Source organism: Notamacropus eugenii, chromosome 3, assembly GCF_028372415.1.
Source record: "Notamacropus eugenii isolate mMacEug1 chromosome 3, mMacEug1.pri_v2, whole genome shotgun sequence".
NCBI classification, from domain to species: domain Eukaryota; kingdom Metazoa; phylum Chordata; class Mammalia; order Diprotodontia; family Macropodidae; genus Notamacropus; species Notamacropus eugenii.
In genome coordinates this window covers 293862925-293888938 of record NC_092874.1, presented here as the reverse complement: position 1 = coordinate 293888938, position 26014 = coordinate 293862925, and the positions used below count along the sequence as shown (strand labels likewise).

Sequence of the window (26014 nt, the reverse complement as noted above, 5' to 3'; positions counted from 1 at the left end):
ATTCTATGATTCTAGGTGGGCCTTCAGCTGGGCCTGAGGTTTTAGGTGCTGGAAGAAGGCAGGTGCCAAGGATTATTAATAGGCCCTACTTGATCAGCCCAGAGAGGGTGAATGTGATACAGGCACCAGGCTCCATGGCCTAGGAGCATCTGACACCACTGGGGGAGGGCAAGAAGAGAGGGAGAACCACTTGCCCAAAATAGCTGGACCCCAGGAGCCTATATAGGAAGAGATCCTGCCTTGGGGCTTAGCTTGTCTTGACCACCTTCTCTCCCTCACCCTCTCAGTGCCTTGAGTCAGCTTGCACTCCCTACCTCAATCCAAGGTGAGTGGAACAGCCACCATAAACTGGAGGAAGTGATTGCAACAGAGAGGGGGAGGATTCTGGAAGATGGGGAGCCTGAGTTGGGGGTGGATAAAGGAGTCTCCCTTTATCTAGACTCATCTAGATGAAGGATGGAGCAGAAGTGACTCCAGGCTCAACGAGCCTAAGGAAAAAGACAGCAGAAAGTGGAAGTGAAAGGAACGAGAAACAAGGCAGTGGGAATAGTGGAATGGAGGCTGGTTGGGTGTCAGGACAACTTGGGATCCAGTCGGGGTTCTACTTGGGCTTCCTCACCTGTAAAATGGGAGGGGGTGGTGGGGCCAGACTAGGTGATTTCAAAGGTCTCTTCTTATTGGTTCTTCTTTAGTTCTATGGCCAGCTCCAACAGGTGCCGAGACAGTGGGGTGGCCTGAGAGGATATAGATAGAGAAAAAGCACAAAGCTCCAGAAAATGGCAACCTGGATAGAAAGAAAAGGAGAAGAAGAAGAAGGAGAGAGGGGTGAGAAGTGCTCCTTCCCAGCTGGGTCTTTGGGTGGATGTGTATCAGAGGTTTTGTGAGTTACAGTTGGCTAGAAGCTCCAGGGAGGGCAGCAGTGCGTGACCAGTTCTAAGGGGCTAAAGAGCACCTCTGATCCCCCCGCTCTCACCCCTCTCTCTAGGCCTCTCACAAACCACCCAGGACTGACTCTTGAGCTCTAAATAAACTTCATGGTATTGTGGAATAAGAGCTAGTCTGGGAGTCTGAAGATGGGTAGAGGGGGGTTAAAGCCATGTTGGGAGTGCTTGCACAAGACACTCCATCTCTTGGGTCTCAGTTTCCTTTTCTGTAAAGTAGGAGGCTTGGAGGTCCCATGGTCTCTGAGGTCCTCTTTTCCAGCTGTGACACTCTTTGCTTCTAAGTGCTGATAGAGGTAGGTCTGTGTAGGTGAGGAAGGGGTTAAGTAGAAGTGATGATGGGGTGGGGTAGGTGACCCCTCCCTCTTGGCTCTGTGGTTCCAGAGAAGGAGGTTGGAAGAGGGGACTGGAGGTGGTGTTGGTAGCAGCTACGGCTGCAGAATTTGGGGGAAAGGCAGAATGCCAGAGGATATCAGGTCAAAAGCTTCGGCTTGTGCCCCATCCATGCCAGCTGGCTGGGCTGGTAGGGTTCAAAGGGGCTGACTCACCTCAAGCATGCCTGACAGACAAGCTTGCTAAGGTTCCCAGTTCAGGGCAGCTGTCCAGTGCCCCAGTGCTGGCAGAGGGGTGGGGAGAGGCCAGGCCAGCAAGAGGAAAAAGCACAAGGAACTTGAGATCTCAGTCAACCCACTGGCCCCTTCCCCTCCTACAGACTCCTGGGCTTTCTTGGCCCTTTTCCCCCACTAGCCCTCATCCCCCAAGGACAACTTGGGAAAAGGCTGATAGAATTATAGGGAAGGATATTAAAGGGATTTTAGAGGCCAACATATTCCTCATTTCACAGGTGAAGAAATGGGGACCCAAAACGTTCAGGTGATGTGCTCAGTCAGGGTCACATAGCTAATAAGTATCTGTAGTGGGATTTGAACCCAGGTTTCTCTGACTCCAAGCCTAGTGCACTCTCCTATACGCTGCCTCCTCAAAATATGCTTGAAGGTGCAAATATCCCTTTGGGATCTCTGGTCTTGTCCAGAGGTTCAGCACTCATAAGAAAGGCCTGGAAGTTGGAAGAACTGGGAGGGGAGGGGCTGGAATGAGCCTGACAGACCAGCTAGTCCAACCTCCACATTTTTCAGATGAGGAAACTGAGGCTCAGAAAAGGGCAATGACTTGCCTAAGGTGGGTCACAAAGGGTGTTGGCAGCAGAGTCAAGACTAGGACACATCTTTTCCTTAGGTTAGGGGAGGAAGGGAAGTCATTTCCCAACACTCTGATGGGGGTAATGGATAAGGGCTGAAGACCATCTCTCTTTGAATCTCATGTCATTCCTCAGACAAATGGAGGAAAAGTTTCAGGAATCAGGAGGGTGCCCTCCACCAGTTGGAAAGGAGCTCTTTTCTGGAGGGTGTTGTGTTCCCAAAGCACTGGGATCTGCGGAGAAACCCTGCCCCCACTCACTCCTATACAATTATCCTTGTCCTGTTTGGGGGAAGGATGGAGAAGTAGAGGGGGTGCAGCCCAGTTTGGAAGACTTAGGGCTAACTCACAGCTCCACAAGCTCAGGGCCAGTGATTCTCATTCCATTCTGCCTCTAAATCTTATAAGATCTCTAAACTTCAATTTTCTCTTTGGGACTACACTGGTTCAGTTCTAAGTTTCCTTCGGGACTAAATCCTATCATCCTGTGACCTCTCGGAGCCTCCATTTCTTTATATGTAAAAAAGGATTTGTCCTGGCTGACTTCCTAATTTTCTTCCATTTTGAAGTACTTCCCCTCCTCCCCCCACCAACATACTGGCTGCAGGCAGCCCTCTCAGTTGGCAGAAAAAGGGGGGGAAGCCTTCTGACCCCAAGGAAGTGATTAGGAGCATAAATCTACTGCTGAAAGGGACTTCAGAGGTCATCTAGTTAACCACCTCACCTTGCAAATGAGAGGAAACAGAAAAGGTGAGAGACTTGTCCAAGGTCACACAGGAACCTTAGAAGAGGTCCCAACTCTCCAGATTCAGCAGGCTATGCTCCCATTGAGGTCAGTAGGAAGACCCCTATGGTGAATTACACTTCCAGACGCAGCGGAAAGTTTAGGGGGGAGAGTTGGAAGCAATGTACTCACTGTCTGAGTTTGGATCCCGAGACAGTAGGGGTAAAGGAAAGAGAGCATCTTCAGGTTGAAAAGAAAAGCCTCCTAATTTGCCCTCTAATGAATGTAAAAGACGCAAAGACAGACTACAAAGGCTCCAAAGAGTCGTAAGAGGGGTACGGCGGGGCGGACAGGGGTGTCGAAACCTGCGCCCCTCCCCATCCCTCAGAAGCAGCAGGAGCGAGTCTCATTTTGAGGCTGGGGGTGGGGGTGGGGGGTCTTGGGACTGGCAGCCGCAGGGGCCAAACGAATTCTTGGGGCTGACTCAGGCTCAAGGCCCAAGGCCGGCAGAACACAGTCATGCTGGGCAGGGGGCGCGGAGCTGCCCAGAAGCTCAAGCAGCATAGTCTCCTTTCTAGGATCGGGTTCCTGTCTTACTTAGCGTAGCCCGGGGGCCAGGGAGTGGAAGGAGGAAAGTTGAGGGGAGAGGAGCTAATGAAGACTGGGAGGGGGGACTTGCTGCAGTCTTGCTGCGCCCTCTCTGCCCACTGAGCCCAGGGACAAGGCGCCCTCGGAGATGGTCCGGGTGAGGGAGCAGGGTGGTCTGCTCCAGACGGTCCTGGGCATCACCACTTCCATGCCCTTGACCGAACTGTGTTTAGTGTGCCGACCGGGCTCCTCCCAGTCCCTTAGGAAGGCCTCGAGGGGCCAGGGTCTTCCCCCCACCCCCACCCTTTTCCTCGACGCCCCAGGGCTGGGCCTTGGAGCGAGCCTGGCTCGGTGCCAGCCTCCCGCCCTCGCCCTCCCCGGCGCGAGGCCTCGGCGCAGCATTGCAGCGCTGGTCATATGAGCAGAAACGCCGAGGGAGGCACTTTTTAATCTTTTCGTACTTGCTCGCCTAGCCCGCTCCGACCCACACCGGCAGCATGTCGATGACAGACTTGCTCAGCGCAGAGGACATTAAGAAGGCGGTGGCAGCCTTTGCAGGTGAGCTGCTTTTTCCCCACCCCTCCCCATCCCATTCCTCCTCATCCCATCGCCTTTCCCCATGCCCCATCTCCTCTCCTCGCCAGCCCTCTGCCCCAGCATCCCGAGCATCCTCGCTCACGCAGCCCGGAGATGGAAGGGACCGGGGCTGCATGCCTGGGCTCTCCAGTAGGGAGTTTGGTAAGGGGATCAGAGGACGCAGTAGTCCTCGAGACAAGGAGGACCCAAACGTCCCCGAGAGCGCGCTGGGCAGCTCCATGAGTCCTGCCTGGAGCGAGCTTCTTGTCCTCAAAAACTTCCCCGTACTCTGGAGGAACTGATCCTCGGGTACGTGTTCATGCCGGTACCAATGCCCTAGTGAGTGCCCAGGCTAGCTTGGCCAGGAGTCCAGGGCGACCTCGCTCCAGGGGTAAGGGTGGGGACCAGAAAGGGGTAGAGCGAGGGTGCCGGGACCAAAGCTAAACACTAGGAATTCAGTCCAGATGCAGGAGCTGAGTGGATGCTTCGAATTTTCATCTCCACCCAAGCGACTTGGAGGAGACAATGTTCAGCCAGAGACCCGAGTCCTTTCTCCTTTCTAGCAACTCAAGACCTACAATTCCCTCCATTTTTTTCACCATGCACCCCTTCCTTCATCTCAGCTCTCAGTTACAAATACCCTCTCCCTTCCTGAGCTAGGTGCCCTGGTCTCCCACATGCACAAAGAAGTATTTCAGGGTTCATCTCTTGCACACACACCCCAGCATCCTCTCTCTTCTAGGCTGTCCAAGACTGGCCACTAGGAAGATGACCTTCCCAAATTAATTGGAGCTGTGAGCTCAGCTAATACATGTTCAAGGCTATTCTCTCAGTAGTCAACTTTTGGTCCAAAAAGAGGACGGAAAATGGGTTGGGGGCTCTCCATGTCTGTCCCCCATTTTCTCTTCTCAAGTTCCCCCAGTATGGGAAGCTCTGACTAGCATCCTTGAACTTTGCCCTTCATTCAATTCTGAACCCACCCACAACTTCCTCCCAGAGCCCCCAAACCTTGTCTCTAAGTCGGCCTGTCCAGCTCTACCCCACCCACATGCATCCTCTCCCAGTCATGCCCGGGGTGGAGACCAGGTCGAGATGGTGGGCACCTTTGCCCTGATGTCCAGCCTTCTCCTGTCTAACTCCCAGATCACATCATTGTGGCTACCCTGATTTCTCTGGTACCTCTTAGAAGCCCTTTGAGAGCCTAGGAGAACCAGGACTGCAGCTGAGCCAAGAATGGAGTGCTAAGAAGCCCCAGCTCTCCCTCCTCAGCAGCATCTCCTAACCTTACTGTTTGACCTTGAGAGAGCTGCTTGCCCTCTCTGTTCTTATTTTTCTTACTCCTCCCCAAGAAAGCAAATGAAGAAGCCTTAGCTCCTTCCATCCCACCCCAAAAAAGCCCTGGATTCAGATTCAAAGAATCTGAGTTCAAATCCTGCCTCTGCCACCTACTAGCTGTATAACCTAACATTGGGGTAGTCAGGGACTGGACTAGATGACCTCTAAGGTTCTTTTCAATTCTCAATCTATGGTCCTATGATCTCACCTTCAGTCAGCCACCCCCCAATATTTTATTGAACTGACATTCTGGAAGCAAAAAGTCTCCAGACCCCCTTTTAGTTAAGCTCCCCTCCTCCCCACCACCCCCCATTCATGTAGGGCAAAGCAGTCTCTATTGCCTGGGCTAGGAGATGCTGCCTGCTGCAGAACACCATATGTCTCCTGCCTCCCATCCTGATTAACTGCCCTGTTCCCTGCAGCTGCCGAGTCCTTCAACCACAAGAAGTTCTTCGAGATGGTGGGCTTGAAGAAGAAAAGCAAGCAGGATGTGGAGAAGGTGTTCCACATCCTAGATAAAGACAAGAGTGGTTTCATCGAGGAGGAAGAGCTCAAGTGAGCCAGCCTGCCCCTCCCCCACCCCCAGGGCTGGGAGGCTTCTTAAGGGAAGGGGGGGCACCTGCTTCCTGGTCAGGGGTATCCATCAAAGATCTGCACTTCTCTGTCCATGATTGGCTCACAGCTACTGAGGAGCCAGACCTAATGGGCTGGAAGACACTGGCTTCCTCCCTCTTTGGTTTCAGGAAAGGCTAAGGTCATTGGAAGAGGGCAGGACTAACTGGGTTAAGTTGGAGGCATTTAATATTTCTAATGGAATGATGTTGTTCAATAATTAAACACTTCTGAGAGCTCGGCTCTTCCTCAAGAGAGTCTGGGAGTCAGGAGAGTCTCCCTTGAGTTCCAATTCAGTAGTACTCACCCTACCCCCACCTCCACCCCTTACCAAGCTCCATGGTTTGAATCCCAGCCTTACCACTCACTAGCTGGATGACCTTGGACAAGTCATCTGTTTTTCTCTATGCCTTGGTTTCTTCACCTATAAAATGAGGGAAGTCAACTAAGGACCCTTGAGACTCTATAGCAATGACCCTTTGGCCCAATTTGGACACCACCATCAATTGGAGCTAAGTGGAGATTTAGAGGTTATTTGGTCTCATCCCTTCGTTTTACTAATGACATATGCAACAGAGGCTCAAAGCGGTAAAATGTCTTGAGCAAGGTCACCCAGCTAAGAAGGCACAGTGCTGGGAAATGAACCCAGATTTCCTCACTCACATACAGGCTCAGGAACAAGGTAGTTTAACCTTGGCTCTTGAACTTGAGAGTACTTTTAAAAATATATTTTAATAAATGCATTCCAATATAACTGGTTACATCACTTAAGCAACTGTGTGTCAGGTACTGTGAAAGGTGATAGGGATGCAAAGGTAGCTAGACCCTGCTGACAAGGAGTTTATATTCTACACATATACATTATCCCAGTTGTTACTGGGGAAGCTAAGACTAAAACAGAGCCTTAAGGAGAGCAAGGAATTCCAGGAGGCAGAAGTAAGAAGGGAGAGTGTTTTAGACATAGGGGAACAGCCTGTACAAAAGCACCAAGGTGGGATGTGGGAAATAGCAGGGAGGGCAGTTTGGCTGGAGCAGAGAGTATGAGGGGACCGATGTGTAATTAGCCTGGAAAGAGAGGCTGGAGCCAGACCACGGAGTGCTGTGAGTGCCAAATGGAGGGATTTCTATTTTATCCTAGAGATAACAGGGAACCTTGGATGCTACTCAGGCTATCATTTAGAGGAGGGGGAAATGGAGAATCAGAGAAAGGAAATTACTTCCCCAAGAATTAAGTGCAGAAGCAGGACTGAAGTCTGGGTCTTCTGCCTCCAAATCCCATGTTCCTTCTGCCGAACTCTTCAGTCACCCTAGCATGCATACTTAGGGCTGAGACAATCTCAGCCTGACCCTTCTTCTTCTCTGCCTTCTCCTTTCTTAGATTCATCCTGAAGGGCTTTGTAGCTGATGGTCGAGATCTGTCAGACAAGGAAACCAAGATCCTTTTGGCTGCTGGGGATAAGGACGGTGATGGCAAAATTGGGGCTGAAGGTGGGTAGTGATGGAGGGACTGGGCACCAAGTCCACCTTGGGGTTCCTTAAGTGTTTGGTGCCCTTTGGGAAAGGAGTGGAGGTCCCTGAAGCAGAATTCCAAGTCCAAAGGACAGAATTCCTTGTTTCTCAGAGATCAGAGAAAGCAGAAATTACCCCCTCCTTCCCCAAAGAAGTAGGGGTTGTCATGGGGAGGGGGGCAGCATTGAGCTTAGAGTCAGATGGCCTAGAACTGAGACCTGGTCCAACTCTATGACTAAGCCCTGTCACCTTGGGCAAGTTACATCCCAACCCTGGACTCAGTTTCTCCATCTGCAATAAAAGAAGACTAGACTATGTGGCTTCTGAGATCCCACTTCACAACAATTCTATGGGTAAGTCATGAATTATTATCCAGTTTCTAGACTAATAAATGGAGGCTTACACTAGTTAAGTGACTTCCAATGGTCTCATGGCTACTGAGAATAATGGCACAGATGTGAACTCAGGTCATCTTAAACCATATCTCCCAACTCCCAGTTCACTACTTTGCCCCTTCTGCTGTTCTGCCTCCTTTCCTTGTCCCTTTTTCTGTCTCTTTATCCCAGTTATATTTGTAAGAACTCACCCATTGCTTTGCTAGGAAATGGGAAAGTAAGCCTATTCTGGCTTTAGTGTCCAGGCTTGGTTGTGGAGTAGCCAATAATTGCACCTCTCCACTCCAGACTCCAGGGATATTTTTGCCCTCTTTCCCCTAATATCAAAGTTAAAGTAAGGAAGCAGAAAGATTTACTAGGTGTGTGATTCTGGGCAAGGGGCTTCATTTCTGTGTGCCTCAGTTTCCTTACTGGTCAAATGAGGACTCTGAACTTGATGATGTCTAAGGTCCCTTTCAGTATGAAATCGATGATACTAAGTAGGGGAACTAAATCCAAGGGAAAGCCTCAGGTTTAGTGTCTACTTTTTGATTATTTGTCTGACCAAGTTACCTCCCACTGCTCTAGGCTTGCACATAAACAGAGCTAGCTCCGGCTTGCTTCTCCAGCCCTTTCCTTCTCTCATCAGCAGTCTATTTGGGCTGCTCAGAAGTTCTCAGGAAGACTGGAATGGTTGACTGGGCATGAGTGGCTTCTGTATGCTGCCTGAAAGAACACAGAACAAGTGCTTCATCCATGGGCCCCCTCCCTCCCTCCCTCCCTCTCTATCCTATGCTTTTGATACTAAAGACTCATTAATCATTTGGTGACTAGGGTGAAATTCTGCCTTCTGCAGCTGCTCAGGAGAATGAATCAGATATCCCTGTCAGAGAAGCACAGAATGGTAGAGCTGGGAGGGGCTTCAGAGATCATCTGGTCCAAACCTCTTCTTTTAATGGGAGAAACTAAGGCACATCTGAAAAGAAGTGGTCTGTCCAAAGTTACAAAACTAAAAAGTAGTACCATGAAGATTAGAATCCAGGTCCTTTGACTCCCTGCTAAGTACTCTTTCAACCATACCCTGCTGCTTCCCTCAAGTCATCCTTTCTCAACTTCCAAACTTCTGAGAGCAGTTCAGGAGATGGAGACGTTTCCAGCTCCACATGGGGACCTGGGCAAGTCACTCTCTCTAGGTCTCAGTTTCCTCCTCTGTAAAATGAGGGAGTGGATTTAAATGACCTCAGATGTTTCTAAGAACTCTGACATGATGGCTATAGGACCCTAGCTCTATCTTCACCTTGACTTCCTAAAGGTCTTAGGTTCTCTAGAAGATCCTGGGAGCTCAAGAACATGCTTCAGATCAGGATGATAAAAGGAAAAGAATGCTGAACTTGAAGTCAGCAGCCATAAGTTCAAATCCTAGCTCCAAAGTTATGTGACTCCAGTTAAGTGAGTTAACCACTCTGAGCCTCAGTTTCCTCATCTGTAAAATAATGAATTGAATTCAAAAGCTTCTAAAACTCTTCTAACTCTAAAATCTATGGCCCAGTACTCCTAAATTACTTAACCTCTCTGAATCTCAGTTTCCTCATTTGTAAAAGAAGGACAGTGGATAAGATTTAGCCTCTGATGTTCCTCCTACTTTTAGAGCTGTGATACTTCAGGTTTCCCTGAGAAGACCAAGGTTTCATCTTTTTTATGTGTCAGTGTCCTTGAGAAATCTCCTTCTTTTAGGAAGCAGCTGGATGGAAAATGGTGAGAGCAGTGAATTGAAAGTCAGGAGACCTGGGTTCAAAGCCATCTTCTCCTATTAACTGGCACTGGGTCCCTGAGATGAAAGGAAAGAGAGCAACTCAAAGACTTTTTTGACCTCTTCATCTATAACTTCAGGGTTTCTGGTTTAAATGGTCTCTAAAGCCCTATTCAGCTCCAACTTTCAATAATGGTATAAATGATCTAGCAGGTATACAGCTAAGTAAGCAGCAAACTAATTAGCATTCTCCACTCTGCCCCCTACTAGCTTGGCCTGTGACCTTGGACAGATGGCACCTCATCTTTTCCCCAATCTATGACCCAATCTCTCTAATAGGAGGAGGGGGCTGACCACATTGGCCCACAGACCATATCCATGATGCTCTTCAGTTGTCTGAAACCTCAGCTCCTACAAATAACCCCTATAAATTAGGGGCTCATCATTAGTGGTCATTTTCAGGAAACTGACAGTCATTTGCAGACATGCCTTAGCAGTGAATTCTCACAGCCTGTTCTGGGAGTCAGGTCAAGGCTGGGCATAGAGGTATTTTGAGACCTGTTTAGAGAAAGAAGAAAATGAAATGTGAGAGGGAATTGGTCCACTGTTCTGGCGGAGGAAGGGGCAATCTGTAGAAAAAAAAGAAGACTGGAATTGGAGGTAAGAGAATCAGATTCAAATCCTGATTTGATTGCTAACTATCCTTGTGACCTTGGACAAGTGTCTCTGTCTCTAGGCCTGAGTTTTCTTATCCCTACAGACAGGAGACTGGCCTAGATATTTCTAAAACGCTTTTCCTCCAACTCTAACACTCTTGGTTCTAAGGCCCCTTCCAACTCTCCAAACACATTCTGTGTTTTAAGGTCCCTCCAAGCTCTGACATCCTCTGTTTTAGGATCTCTGCAGTTCTCACAGGTCTAATCTAAGGTCCCCTTAAGCTACAAAATTCTACATTTAGGTCTCTCCCAGTTCATATTCTCTGTTCCCCTTCCAGGTCTGACATCCTATTTTCTAAGCTCTGACATTGTGTGTTCTCAGGTCACTTTCATCTCTACCATTTTATGTTCTTAAAACTAGTGGCATCCAAAGGTTTCAGGCCCATAGCATCGTCTTCTTGGGCAGCACCCTATTTATTTTCCACATAAGGGTCCTATGCCTAGAATCTCAAAGTGGACTAGACCTCAGAAGGTCTCCAGTCCTATATGTATCTGAGCAAAAAGTCTCTCTCTCTCTCTCTCCTCTTCTTCTTCTCTTCTCTTCCTCTCTCTTTCCCTCTCTCCCTCCCTCCATCCCTCCCTCTCCCTCTTTCCCCCTCCCTCCTCTCTTCTCTCTCTGTGTCTTCTCCCTCCTTCTCTCTCTGTCTCTACCCCTCTCCTCTCCCCTCTTCTCTCTCTATCTCTCTCCCTCCCTATCTCCCTCTCCCTCCCTCCTCCCTCTCTTCTTTTCTCTTCTCTCCTCTTCTCTTCTCTCTCTCCTCCCCCCCCTCTCTCCTCTCCTCTTCTCCCTTCCTCTCTCCTCCAACAAGGGGTTCAGCTTCTGCTTCAAGACCCCTAGGGAGATAGAACCTTTTACCTTATGACCTGTCTCTAGGCCTCAGTTTTCCCATTTCTCAAAGATCTACAAAGTGAGGGGACTTTTCCACTATAACAATCTGCATAAGGTATTGGTTTCCATGATCATAACAATAGCCAGAATGTATTTAACACCTAGTGCATGTCAGGAACTGTGCTAAGCACTTTCCAACAAGCTCCTTTGATCTTTACAACAATCCTGGGAGGTAGGTACTTTTAATATCCCCCTTTTATAGTTAGAGAAACTAAGCCAAATGGACGTTAAGTGACTTGCTGAGGGTTATACAGTTGGGAAGTGTATGAAGTTGGGTTGGGATCCAGATCTTCCTAACTCCAGGCCTAGCACTCTGTCCACTCTGCTATCTCACTGCCACAATAAGGGCACAAGATGGTTATAAACATAGCTCAAGGAGAGTTGGCTGAGGGGATCTCTAAAGCCCCTTCTAACACTGAGATCCTGAGAGAGGGGTGAGGAAGGAAATCCATGTAACCGTAGATAGTAGCTAAACCCTTGGGCTGCATGATCAATAGCAAGAATGATAATGCCTTGTTTGTGTGGATGTTATAAAACCTAATGGAGATAGAAAGAGAGAGATGGAGGGAGGGAGAGAGAGAGATGGAGGGAGGGAGTGAGGGAGGGAGAGAGGGAGGAAGAGATAGAGAAGAGAGGAGAGGAAAGGGGAGAGACAGAGAGAGAAAGAGGGAAAAGAGAGGAGAGAGTGGAAAGGAGGGAGAGGGAGGGATGGAGTAAGGGAGAGAGAGAGAGAGAGAGAGAGAGAGAGAGAGAGAGAGAGAGAGAGAGAGAGAGAGAGAGAGAGAGAGACAGAGAGCATTCACATAGGATCTTTGTGTCCTGCCTCCCTTTGCAAGTCAGTCTGATGAATCCTATGGACCTCTTTTCAGAACCATGCTTTTAAATAATTGAAAGAAATATTACATTTCAGTTAGAGGTCAGTGCAAGTAAAGCTATTATTTTTCTCTTCCAAGTTCATGGATCCCCTGAAATCTATTCACAGACACCTTGAGGGTCCATGGACCCCAGGTTAAGAACCTTGATCTGGTCCAATCCCTTGACTTTATAGATGAAGATGCAGAGACCCAAGGAGACCATGTGGTCTGTCTGAGGTCACACAGACACTGACTGGTCAAGGTAGGATTCAGATCCTTGTCCTTGGACTCTAGATTGAGCCTGCTTTTCAAAGTATCCTGCTGCCACTTCTTTCATGGCCTCATAATCACCCAGTGAGGTGGTCAAGAACTGAGATGCTTATGCCCATTTGGCAGATAAGAACATGGAGACATAGCAAAGTCAAAGGATTTCTCCAAGGTCACACAGCCAAACCAGAAGTGAAGTCAGAACTCAGATCCCTTGACTCCTTCATTCCTTCCACTGAGGCAGAGCCTAAATTGGAGAGTTATTAATGGCTTAAGTGCAGAGCTGATGGCTCATTCATATTCCCAGATGGACTTGCATTCAAGACATCTTGTCTCTGCACCAGATAAGATGTAGCCGAGGGAGTAGAAGATGTCATTATGTAACTAGCCTATGGTTAAAAAAGTAACTGAAGTTAGGAGGAATGAAGGCATTTTCTCTTTCTGTATTTCTCTCCCTGCCTCCCCCCTCCACCCCACCCTTCCAAATAATTAAGCTAATGGAGTCATTTGTCTCAGGGCACAGGGAACTCGGAGTTCTGTCCCATCAGAAGCCAAAGCAGGCAATGGAGGATTGTCATTACTGTTGTAATTATTTCGATCCTGCCACTGTCTTGGGTAGATGCATTCTCCAACTCTGCTTCACTGGAAAAATTTTTGTTTGTGGTGGTGATAACTAACATTTAAACATCACGCATCCACTCATTTTTAGCCTCATTTTATGAATATTCCTGGCCCCATTTTACAGATGAGGAAACTGAAGCTCAGTGAAGGAAACTGACCTTCCCAGGGTCATACAGCTAGAAAATAGTAAGGGTTGGAGGTGAATCCAGATCACCCAACACTGCCAGTCAAGCACTCTATTATACGACACCACCTCTAAGGAGGAGGGAGTGCTCCCCTTTCTGTCGTTTTCTATGCTTTATAAAGGACTTCTCTTGCAGTAGAAACCACATGACATAGATGTTATCTAAAAATTATGGCTAGCATTTATAAGGCACTTTAAGGTCTGCGAGGGCTTCTGATGTGCTTGATTTGATCTCCAGTGCTGCCATGGGAGGTAGGGGCTATTATAATCCTCATTTGACAGAGTAGGAAACTGAGGCTCAGAGTGGCTTGGTGACATGCCCAGATCATGCAGTGAATGGCTAAGTGGTGATCTGATTCTCCCCATCCAATGCATAAAGGCTTTTTTTAGTAAGATGCTGGCACAGATGTTGATTATGGCCAAGGATGACTGAACACAAAGAAATGACCTTAACTCAAAAAAAAGATTACATCAGATCATGGATTCTGAGCTGGAAGGATCCTCAATGGAATCTAGTTCAACCTCCTTATTTGGCAGATGAGAAAAAAAGAAACTCATTTGAACCCAGGTCTTCTGGACTCCAAGTCCAATGCTAGCCACTAGACCACAAAATGGCAGAATTAATCCTTCCAACTCATATTTCCTTCAGGCTGTTGTGGGAAAACCACAATATTTGAAGTCAGAATGTCATAGGAATGTAGATTCAGAGTGAGGACTTCAGAGGGCCCTTATTTTACAGATGAGGAAACTGAGGTATGGGTACCTTTGCTCAAGTCACAAAGGTAGAAAATATCTGAAGTGGGATTTGAACACAGGTCCTCTGATTTTAGAGCTAGTACTCCTGCTAAAAGCTGTGTGACACTTTACCTGAATCTCACATTGCTAATCTGTATAATGAGAGGTTTGAACCAGGTGATCTCTAAGGGAACTTCCAGTTCTAATTTAATTAATGGTTTCTAGCCATGTGCAATCTCTTTTGAGGAAACTGTGGGTCAGAGGGAAAAGTAACTTATATCAGGGTCTTCCAGTGCCAAATACAATGCATCATATTCTAATCATATAAATGCTTCAACATTTTGTAGGAAATGGTAAAAGAACGTGGTGTAACCCTTCTGTCCATTAATCAAAGCTCAAACATTTACTAGTCGTGAGGCCCTAGACAAGTCATTGGGGTCTCAGTCTCCATAGCTTATAGATGTGGAGATCAGGAGGTGGGACTAGACATCTCTGAGTCTTAGCTCAGATACTGGCATCTCAGGGGATCCTGGAACTCAGATAAAGAGGTGAACATGAGAGAATGGGCACTTTCCCAACCTCTCACTCAAAGTCCTTTCTTTTAAGTTCCAGGCCCTCACTTTCAGCTAATCTGCCTGTCAATAGCATCTAAATTTGTCAGATCTGCACAAAGACTTGCAGGAGGACACAGAAAATTAAGCTAATTTCAGTTTCCTGAGAGACAGAGGACAGTCTTGTGATTCTCCTGCTCTCCCGCCTCCTTCTTCGTCTCCTCCTCTTCATCCTCCTCCTCCTTCTCCACCCACCTCCTTCCTTCAGGGCCTTTATTGATTGGAAGGATGAGGGTGTGGGGAAGATGCTCCAGGAAGGGAGACATCTCCAGGCTTTCTCAGGTTTATTCTAGGGGATGGCTAATTGCTTAGTCAATTTTCCTGAAGGAAGATTTGCCCACAGCCTATAATAGTATAGACTAATCACCATATATAATACTTGTTCTATACCACTCAGGAAAGAGAAAGCCAAGGGTAGTGAATTAAGCCAGTTTCAGGGTCTGGAAGACCTGGGTTCAAGTCTGACTGTGACCCTGGGCAAGTCACCTAACTTCTCAGTGCCCCTAGGCAACCCTTCTGGACTTCTAGTTGTAAAAAAGGGGCTCACCTGCATTGGTCAAAGGTGTTTCTTCCACAAAGGAAATCACAGGACCTCCCCCCCACCATAATATAGTGGCATTCTATATTATGATAAAATATTAGACAGCATTATGTTCTTATACCAGTAAATTACATTATAATATTTTATGCAAAATAATGTCTTTAACATCTCTACTGGCTTTCATAAATATTTTCCCAACTAGAACCAGTGGACCTTGGTAAGAATCTAAATCTTGCCACATGTTACCTGTGTGATATGAGGGTATCCCAGATCTCCATTTCCTCACCTAGAAAATGAAAGAATTGTTGTATATGACCTCCAGAGTGAATCAAGATTCATCCACCCCACAACCTATGAAGGTAGATAGATTCAGACCAGTGATTTCAGCCAGGGAGGGAACTCACAGTAAGGAAATTCGTTCCTGAGATGCAATTTGGTAATTTATCTGTAACTTACAGTCCTAGAATATTGTTTGGGGGCATTTTTTCTTCATTCTATCCTTACAACATCCCTGGGATATATGTGCTATTATTATACCCATTTTTCAGATGCAGTTAAGGTTAAGTGACTTGCTCAGGTCATTTCAGAAGAATCCAGCCCAGGCCTTCCTGCCTCCTGCTTATGCCACTCTGACTCTCCTGTGAGACACGCAGGAAGGGTTATTAGCCTATGCTGCTGTGACTTTGGGCAAATTACTTCCACTTTCTGAGCCCCCAGAGTCACTTTCATTTTCTGGGCTTAATCACAGTGGCTCATTAATTAAGATTCTCAAAGCGTTTTCCTCAAAGTGATGCATGAAAATGAGTCTATTACTGTCCTCATTTTTCAGACAAAGAAACTGAGGCTCAAAAATTGAGTGATTTATTCAGGGTCACACAGCTGATAAGCATGAGATTTTGAAGTCAAATCTAGACCTGATTCAAAGGCTATGGCACCTAGGGCTCTCAGAGGCTTATCCAAACTAGCTTACTTGGTCCTCATACAGTTCCAAGAGATAGGTACTACAAGCATAACTATCAATGCCCTGTTTGACAGATAAGTCAATTAAACTTCAGGGTCACAAAACTAGGCCTGAAGCCCACATTATCTGAACCCACTGTTGAGTATCTTTACGTTACCTAGTCTTAATCACTGAATAAGGTGTTGCCCCAGGCAAACTGAGACCTATTAAAGACCTGAGCTTAAAAAGGCCAACGTCTCCCACTGCATCAGTGGCCGTCTCCAGTCATCTTGATCTATATCTGGTCAATGGACCCAAATGGCTCCAGAGGAGAAAGTGAGGCTGGTGACTTTGCACAGACCTCCCTCACTTAAACCCAAATCATCTACATGTCATGGCATCACATTCTTGATGTCATGGTCCTCTTCAAGAAGGAAGGACAAACAACAAAAACGTCATCCTATCAATCAATCAACAAATGATTGTTAAGAGAATCAGATACTATATCATCAGTGCTGAGCACACTTACTGGCACTTAGTAGGTGTTTAATAAATACTTATTGCCTGACCCATTACTCTGGACCAGTTACTTTGCTAATTACTAGAGATAAAAAACAAAACAGTTTCCTTGCCTTTAGCATCTTACAGTCAATCAGAGAAGACAACACATACTCCTATAGGGAAAGGGAAGGGAACTGCATTTACTAAGCATACTCTGCTAAGACTTTAGGGATATTTTCTCATCTGATCTCAGCTGGAAGGGGCCTTAGAGACCAATCTCCTCATTTTTCAGATGAGAAAATAGAGTTAAGTGACTTGCCCAGGATCACACCATTAGTAAGGATCTGAGGCAGGATTTGAATTGAGGGTTTCCTGACACCAAACCCAGCACTTTATCCACTATGGTTCTAGCTGCCTTCTAGAAAATAAGTACAGAGTAATTGGCAGCAGGGGTTAGGGGAAGAGAAGAGACAAGGCACTAGTAGCCATGAACATGCTTATCTGGTGACTGAGCTAAATCTCCAGGGGAAATAAGAGCCCTAAGAGGCAGAAGAGAGGACAGAGAACATTCTTTTTTTTTTTTTATTTATTTAACTTTTAACATTCATTTTCACAAAATTTTGGGTTCCAAATTTTCTCCCCTTTTGTCCCCTCCCCCCACCCCAAAACACCAAGCATTCTAATTTCCCCTATCACCAATCTGCTCTCTCTTCTATCATCCCTCTCTGCCCTTGTCTCCATCTTCTCTTTTGTCTTGTAGAGCCAAATAACTTTCTATACCCCTTTACCTGTATTTCTTATTTCCTAGTGGCAAGAACAATACTTGACAGTTGTTCCTAAAACTTTGAGTTCCAACTTCTTTTCCTCCCTCCCTTCCCACCCCTTCCCTTTGGAAGGCAAGCAATTCAATATAGGCCAAATCTGTGTAGTTTTGCAAATGACTTCCATATTGGTCGTGTTGTATGACTAACTATATTTCCCTCCATCCTAGCCTGCCCCCCATTACTTCTATTCTCTCTTTTGATCCTGTCCCTCCCCATGAGTGTTGACCTCAAATTGCTCCCTCCTCCCCATGCCCTCCCTTCCATCATCCCCCCCACCCTGCTTATCCCCTTATCCCCCACTTTCCTGTATTGTAAGATAGGTTTTCATACCAAAATGAGTGTGCATTTTATTCCTTCCTTTAGTGGAATGTGATGAGAGTAAACTTCATGTTTTTCTCTCCTCTCCTCTCTTTATCCCTCCACTAATAAGTCTTTTGCTTGCCTCTTTTACGAGAGATAATTTGCCCCATTCCATTTCTCCCTTTCTCCTCCCAATATATTTCTCTCTCACTGCTTGATTTCATTTTTTTAAGATATGATCCCATCCTCTTCAATTCACTCTGTGCACTCTGTCTCTCTATGTGTGTGTGTGTAATCCCACCCAGTACCCAGATACTGAATGGTTTCAAGAGTTACAAATATTGTCTTTCCATGTAGGAATGTAAACAGTTCAACTTTTATAAGTCCCTTATGACTTCTCTTTGCTGTTTACCTTTTCATGCTTCTCTTCATTCTTGTGTTTGAAAGTCAAATTTTCTTTTCAGCTCTGGTCTTTTCATCAAGAATGCTTGAAAGTCCTCTATTTCATTGAAAGACCAAGAGAACATTCTTCAAATGGGGAACAGGCTAGGCTGTCTGTGAGACAGGAATGGAGCGTTACTTATGAGACATATCAAAAAGAACAGTTTGGCTGGATTATAGAGTGTGTGAAGGAGAAGACTAATAGGTAACTGGGCTAGAAAAACAGAGAGACAGACGGATAGATAGATAGATAGATAGATAGATAGATAGATAGATAGATAGATAGACAGACAGACAAATAGATATATACATGTATATATGTGTATATAGAGTGTTGAAGACAATGCCTCACATATAATAAGGGTTTCACTTAAATTCAGTGAGTACATCTCCTTCCTGCTGTCTGTTATGTGAGGCCAGGTTGTGCAGAGGTCTAAATACCAAACTGAGGAGCTTATTTGATCTAAGAGGTAAATAGAGAGCTACTGAATGGGGAGAAAGGTGTAACATGGTCAACCTCCCTACCAACTCTTCTCTTAGTTCCTTGAGATTCATCTGAAATCTACTAGAATCCTACTTTCTTTAGACATTAGTCTTGTCTATGTAGCAAACATTCTGCTCAATGTAGCCTAATTCCTTGAAAAGAAAATATTGGCCAGCTGCTTACTGTTTCTAAATAGGAAGAATTCTTTGTCTGTTTCCTTTAAAGAATTCACCAGTTCCTCAAGAATATCTACCTACCCACACCTAGAGATTGATGACTAAAAAGTTGCTTTTGACCTGAAGGGAGTCCTCTCTGATGTGTCACAGGGCTCTTGCCTTGTGATGTCCTATAGATGGCACAAAGCTTGATGGACTAGTTTATGTGTTGGAGGACAGATTCAAAATACAAAAGGATTTCAACAGACTGGTATCATGGGAAGAATCTAAAACAATGACATTTAAAAGGGATAAATGTAAAGTAATGCACTTAGGTCCAAAAGATCAATCATATCAGTTCAGAATGTGGGAACACACTGTCAAAAAGAGTTAGACACAACAGATGATAGATAGATGGATTCATAGATAGATGATAGATAGATAGACAGACAGATGGATGGATGGACAGATGGATGCATGGAGAGACAGATGGATGGACAGACACACAAGCAGACAGACAGATAAACAGATAGACAGACAGACAGATGGATAGATAGATAGATAGACAGACAGACAGACAGAGAGATATGTACATGTATATATGTGTATATAGAGTGTTGAAGACAATGCTTCACACATAGTAAGGGCTTCACTTAAATTCAGCAAGTACGTTTCCTTCCTGCTGTCTGTTATGTGAGGTGCTGGCCCTCAGGGAAAAGGTTTGATCTGCACATCAAGAAAAATCACATATAAGAATACAAAAGTGCATTCTAGAAGTCAATCCAATTTGATTTATAGAACCATAAAGAGATCAGAGACCTCTGAAGCTATCCAGACCAAACCCCTCATTTTTCAAATGAAGAAACTGTGACCTAGAGAGGTCAGATGGAGTCCTACAGATGGGAAGGATGATACCTGAGATTTGAACCCAGGTCCCCAGACTTGAGAATCAGTGATAATTCCACTGTACCATGCTCAATAAGCATTTTTAAGTACCAACTATAAATCAGGTACTATGGTAGGTGTTGGGAAGATATATAAAGTAAAATTGTGCCTGCCCTCAAAGAGGTTATATTCTATTAGAGAAAAAACATGGTTAGATGCCTCAGAATGGATAGTAATGCAGACTACATATACGTGTGTAATAAAAAAGACATTTAGATCCATTCCAATGATATCAAAGGGAGTGTTAACCTAACCTTCCAAATGAAATGTTCTGGGAGGGGTGTATGGATATTGCCCATGGGGATAGGGGACAGCAGACAACAAAGACTTCTGGAGGAGGTACCATTTGAGTAAGGTTTTCAATGGGTGACAATTCTACAGATGACCAGGAGATAAAAAGATAAAGAGAGGAAGGTGAACAAAGGAACAGAGGAAGGGGGGGAAGGGGACAATGAATACTTCAGTTTGACTAAGAGTATGCAATGCATTGAGGGGAGTAGCAGGAGATCATAGGGACCTGAGAGGGACTCCAGAGAATAATATAACCTTTTCATTCTTCAGAGAAGGAAAACTGAGGTTCAGAAAGGAATCATGGGATCAGAGACCTAGAGCTGGAAAGGATGCCCCCTCACAGGATATCTCATCTGAGTTTTTCATTTTATAGTTGGAAAAACTGAGACCCAGAGAGAGAAAGGTGATTTATCCATTATCTATGTGATCATAGATGGAAATATGGAAAATCCCTAGAATCCATCTGGTCCAACCACCTCATTTTATAGATGAGGAAATTTAGGCCAAGTGAAGTCAGGTTCAACTTGCCCAGACTGATGAGGTTACGATGGCTCAACCTGACATGCATAAGGTTACACAAATGGGAGCAGATGACATTGCCATGGGGCAGGAGAACTAAAAGGAAGAGATCTAAAAGGTTGGAGGAAAGATTCAGAGCCAGTTAAGGTCACAGAAGGAAGAATTAGAGAGAGAACCATCAACTATGTCATCTCTGAAACCAAGGGAGGGGAGTATCCAGAAGGGAGTGAGGGGGAAGAGGCTCGCCAATGGCAAGTGCTGCTGAGAGCTTAAGAAGGAGGAGGAGCATTTTTAAGGCCATTGGATCTGGTGACTGGAAAGTTATTGGTGATCTGAGAGCAGAACTTGGGAGAAAATGGAGGACAAAAGTTAGAGAATGCAATAGAAAGGATGTTAGACCTGAGTTTGAACCCTCCCTATGCCTTTGACTGCTTGTGTGACCTTGCCTCCCAGTTTCTTCATCTGAAAAAAAATGAGAAAGGAGACTCAGTGACCTCAAATGTCCCCTTCCAGCTTTCAGTCTCTGGGCCTTTGATTCCTCCTGCCCTCATCCCTTAACTTCAGGCTTGAAATTACTATGTAGTGTAGTGGATGTGAGAGTCAGGAAGAAAGGGAAACTTGGGGAAAATAGAGTTGGGGACAGGATTTCATTAGTCAGCACATTAACTGGATGCCAGTATCTGCCCAGCCTGTGTCAGACCCTGTGAAGAATGCAAAGAAATATAAGACCCAGTCTTTGCCCTCAAGGAGTTTATAACCTGGGAGTCCAGAAGTAAACACAAGAATAACTGAATAGCAAGTGAAGAGTTAAAAAGCCAGGCAAGGCAACAGTATCAGAGACGTCATGATGCAGCAGATGTCTGCTACGTGCCAAGTGAATGGGACAGGCAATCACTGCGATGTTCTCAGAGGAGAGAGAGGGCACCAGGTACAGAATGGTCAAGGATGGCTCTCTGGAGGAGGGGGCCTTGGAGATGTAGATGGTAGAGCACAGAGCTCACCAGGTTCAAACCCTCATTTGGCAAATGGGGAAACTGATACCAGAGATGTCAAAATATTGCCCAAGGTCACACAGTAGTGAGTGGTTAAAAGTCAGGGCTCCTGTCCTATGCCAGAATGCTTTTGATTATGTCAGGTTGAGCACAAGATTTTAGAAATGAAAGAGCCTTCATAGACCATCTATTTCAACCCTTTCATTTTGTTGAGAGAAAACAGAGATCCAGATTGACGAACCAATTTGCCCACAGTCACACAGACTGTAAGCAGCAGAGTGAGAATTTGTCAAAAGATCACTTTTATTGTGCAGCTGTGTCTGACTCTCCATGACCCCATTTGGGGTTTTCTTGACAAAGATACTGCAGTGGTTTGCCATTTTCTTCTCCAGTTCATTTTACAGATGAGGAAACTGAGGCAAACAGGGTGAAGTGACTTGCCCAGGGTCACAAAGCTAGTAAGTGTCTGAGGCCAGATTTGATCTTCCTGCCTCCAGAGCTGGTTTTCTGTCCACTTCACCACCTACAGCTGAAAGAGACAAGAGTCCTGCTGGTCTAGTCCCCTCATTTTGCAGATAAGAAAAGTGAGCCCATGGAGAAGTGACCAACCCAAGGTCACATAGGTTGTATTCAGCAGAGCCCAGATTTGTCAGAGGATCATTGATCCTTCAGAGACCCTTTAGTCCATCCCCCTCAAAACTTAATCTTAGGAAAATTATCTGCCCAAGGTCACACAGCTATGAAGTGGCAGACCTGATATCAGTTCCTCCAACTTCCAACTCAGTGCTCTCTCCGGATGTCACTTTGGCAATTCCTGAATTGGACCTGGAGATCTGGAATGATGTTTGAGGGTCACCCTCCCCCCTTTATCTATCTATCTATCTATCTATCTATCTATCTATCTATCTATCTATCTATCTATCTATCCATCTATCTATCCATCTATCTATCTATCCAAACAGGAGCCCAGGAGCCCTCTGGTCTCCAGGTCTGCTCCAGGGTTTGTGAGCTGCAGTGCACATCAAGGGCCTAAGATTCAATCTGCTGTCCTGCCCCCCTGCTTCACCAATGTTCCTTGATTCATTTCCCTTTGTCTCTCCTCTACCCATCCCCACTGTCCTTGTTTCTTGCAGAATTCTCTACTCTGGTGGCTGAATCATAAACGGCTCTGACCAACCCAGCCCTTCGACTGCCCCTGAACGACCGGATTCCAGTCACTTCCTGCCGACCTCCTTGGTTTCTCTCCTTTTTATTTATGCTATTTTTTACTCCAACTGTTCCCTGAAGCCCTGTAACTCTATCACTACTCTGGAAAATGCTGATAGAAACAATAAAGGTCAAATCCACCTGACTCCTGATACTCTGATGAGCCAGCCCCCTCTTGCTTCTTTGCTTTTGGTTTGGAGAGGAAAGCTTCTTAGGGGGATGGTGGGGAGTGGTCTAGAAAATGCAAGACTCAACATCCAAGCAACTCAGGCTTTGCAAAATCCTTCATGTGTCCTATGTGGCCCTCATAACACCCCTGGAAGGTTGGTAGTATAAATGGGTTATCCTCATTTTACAGATGAGTAAACTGAGGACCTGAAAGGTGAAGTGATTTCTCAAGGTCACAGAGCTTGTAAGTGTCAAAGCCACATCTCTTCACTTAGAGGATGTTCATTTGAAAGAAATTTTAGAGATTATCTAAGCCTGAGGTAAAGTGGAAGGAGCTCTGGATTTGGAATCAAAAGACATGGGTTCGAATCCTTACTTGGCCACTTACTAACCATGTGACTGATAGCCAGTTCCTTCATCTCCCTGGGCCTCAGACTTCTCATCTGGAAAAGGAAAGGGTCAGAGTAGATGCCCTCCAAAGACTCTTTCAGCTCAAAATCTGTGATCATAGAGAATGTTAGAGCTGGAAGTGACCTTAGAGTTCATCTAAGCTAACTGCTTTAAGAAAGGAGTAAACTGAGGCTCAAGATTGCCCAAGGTCACACAGTAGTGAGTGGTTAAAAGGCAGGGCTCCTGTCCCATGCCAGAATGCTTTTGATTATGCCAGGTTGAGCACAAGATTTTAGAAATGAGAGAGCCCCTATAGACCATCCAGTTCAACCCTTTCATTTCACTCCTCAGAAGGGGAAAAGTGACTTGTCCATGGTTACGTACATGGTCATTGTCCAAAGTCTGTGTTTTCCCCACTTCCCATTCTAACAACATTGAAATATTATTATCATCCTCAATTTTTAGATGGGGAAATCACAGCCCAGGGTCACATAGCTAGTAAGAACAGAGGAGACAGTTTTTGTTGCTACCAGATTTTGACATAATCCTCCACACTTCTTGGGACACATCCCAGAATTCCTTTGAGAATATGCTTTTAACTCTAATGGATTATTTGTCTCACTTGTTCTTAATTAACCTACCCTTTTGACTGGGCACCTTTCCTCAGCACTGTAGGAGAAGCAAGAGAAAATGCTCCCTGCCCTCTGGGTTGCCTACACTCAGCTGGGAACAAAGAGAAGAGATATACACAAAACAAAAAGGAGAATCAGATGGGAAGTCTAAAGACTTTGAAATGACCCTGTCACACAAATAGGCATTGATGTTCCCTGCTGCCATCACACTGACCAGGAGTTTCAAGATCCCTTGACTTCTGAAATAGGAACACACAAGCAAAGGTTTCCCCCATAGGTATTCATGAATGGTCTGCTGACCTTGCAACACAAATTCATCATTGCCCAAAACATTAGATATTTTCTGTTCCCAAGACCTCAGGCTGCTCATAGCACAGCCTGACACATATGGCTTCCCCAGGGACATAAGCAATTCAGATACCCACATACCTGGAAAAAGCAACTCAGGAAAACCAGATCTTTAGAATAAAACTCTGATGCTAAAACATAAGCATAAAAGACCAAATTCCTGGAACTAAACTTCACCCATCATTGAGACTGTATCTGAAGTCACAATATAGGGGATAGTTGGATGAATACCAGTCCAGATGTTTTGGGCCTTTCTGTTTTCATCTACTGCAGGCAACCATTGAGCAGGCAAAATGCTGGTGTCCTCACTAGAGGTATTGATTGCTACCTTCTTGTCCCCACCCCTTAACTGTCCTGCCTCCAGATTTTTGGTTTTTGTTTTTAGTCATAGGGAGATAATGGCCTATCTCAAATTCGGCTGTTAAAGTCCAAGTCCTCTCTACCCTAACTGGAGCCCAGCCCACAGTTGACTGTCCATAAGTCACTCCATCCTCTACCTCTGTCTTTGTAGGAGTCTGACCAATAAGAGGGTGGGGAACTCCCATAGAGTAAGCGTGACAATAACATGTTTTCCTGGAATCTTCTGTTACCACTTGGAATATACCTGTCCCATCTTTTCTGGAAGGGGAAATCAGCATGCTTCCATGAGGAGTGTCAGACTCAGGGATAGGAGGAAATGAGGGAGGTGCCTGTCAATATGGTACCCGAGAGCCAGAAGTAAAGATTCATCACAGTCACAGGTTAAAACAGACAGAGATCGACCAATCTCTGAAATGGCAAGAGAGATCAACTTGCCCATTAGATGAAATAGCCACAGAGTAGGGAATTTCAGAGAAACTGGAAGAGACATCAGAAACCTTATGGTTCAATCTGTAGGTGAACAGGTTCATCCTCTACATATCCCTGACTATGGGTTACAGAGCTTCCAAGCAGATTCTGCAGTGATGGAGAGATCACCACCTTTCCAAACACTCTACTCCACTTTTGGATAGTTCTTGTTTTTCTCTTTATATTGAACCTCTCTTTGTCTACAATTTAATTCAACAAACATGCAAGTACCTACTATGTGTTGGTATTGTGCTAGGTGCTAGAAAGACAAAGACAAAAATAAAACCACATCTGCCCCACAAAGAGATTACATGTTACTGGGGAAGGAAGGGGCTCTACACATAAAAGCAAACAGAAGATCACTGGAGAGGGGAGAGAGCACTAGCTACTGGAGCAATCAGGAAAGGCATCCTGTAGGAGGCAGTGTCTAAGCAGAACCTTGAAGGAAGAGGAGGATCATAAGAGATAAGAGTGAGGAGAGAATGCATCCCAGGTATAGGAGATATGCCATTTAGAGGCACAGAGATGGGACATGCAATGCCAACTTTGGGGAACAGTTTAGCTGAGTGACAGTGATGTGAAATCAAATCTGGAAAGGAGGATTAGGGTCACATTGTAGAGAACTTTCAAGGTCAGGGAAAGAAGTCTGCATGCTCTCCAAGAGGGAACAGGGGGCTATTGAAAGTGTTTGAGCAGGAGAGTGCTGTGACTTTTAGAAGAGAACTGACAAGAGGTAATGAGGATATTAACAAATGCAGTGGTCATGTAAGTAGAAAAGAGGGGACAGAGGTTTGGCACATTGTAAGCTGTTGTTGAAATCTGAGAAGTCTTGGAAATACACTGGATGGAGGGTAAGGAATAGTGAAGAATCTAAGATGACTGGAAAGATTGTGATACATTCAACAAAAGTAATCAAATTTAGAGGAGAGATAAACTAGGGATGGCAGAGATCATGAGCTGGAACTAGGGTAGGGCAATTAGGGCCTAGTCCCCAGGGTAAGGCACTGAATTAAGAAGGTACTGAAC

At 45.6% G+C, this 26014-nt stretch overlaps 1 protein-coding gene and 2 long non-coding RNA genes across 4 annotated transcripts in view; 1 reads left to right on the top strand and 2 right to left on the bottom strand.

Annotated features, from left to right (window-relative positions):
• PVALB (parvalbumin) lies at window positions 1-22782 on the top strand. Of its 2 annotated transcripts, XM_072655941.1 has the most exons (5): window positions 1-325; window positions 3924-4008; window positions 5784-5916; window positions 7352-7461; window positions 22550-22782. In XM_072655941.1, the coding sequence occupies exons 2-5, from the start codon at window positions 3948-3950 to the stop codon at window positions 22576-22578; spliced, it is 333 nt and encodes a 110-aa protein (XP_072512042.1). In that variant the 5' UTR covers window positions 1-325; window positions 3924-3947; the 3' UTR covers window positions 22579-22782. The 2 variants fall into 2 exon arrangements, with proteins under 2 accessions (XP_072512042.1, XP_072512041.1); XM_072655940.1 differs by lacking the exon at window positions 1-325 and having other exon boundaries at window positions 3382-4008.
• LOC140534662 (uncharacterized) lies at window positions 6520-17023 on the bottom strand. The gene is made up of 3 exons (XR_011977415.1): window positions 15271-17023; window positions 8430-8582; window positions 6520-7388 (listed from the first exon to the last, which is right to left on the bottom strand). It is a non-coding gene; the product is annotated as an uncharacterized lncRNA (long non-coding RNA).
• LOC140534661 (uncharacterized) overlaps window positions 17591-26014 on the bottom strand; it is a 49786-nt gene continuing 41362 nt past the window's right edge. The window contains exon 4 of the long non-coding RNA XR_011977414.1: window positions 17591-18144. This is a non-coding gene — a long non-coding RNA (uncharacterized lncRNA). The remainder of the gene's footprint in view (window positions 18145-26014) is intronic.

Excerpts from the sequence above, each read along its gene's own strand:
- PVALB (XM_072655941.1), top strand. The coding sequence starts at position 3,948 with ATGTCGATGACAGACTTGCTCAGCGCAGAGGACATTAAGAAGGCGGTG. Across the intron at positions 4,009-5,783 it reads GGCGGTGGCAGCCTTTGCAG|CTGCCGAGTCCTTCAACCAC; the intron begins GTGAGCTGCTTT and ends TGTTCCCTGCAG. Across the intron at positions 7,462-22,549 it reads TGGCAAAATTGGGGCTGAAG|AATTCTCTACTCTGGTGGCT; the intron begins GTGGGTAGTGAT and ends TGTTTCTTGCAG.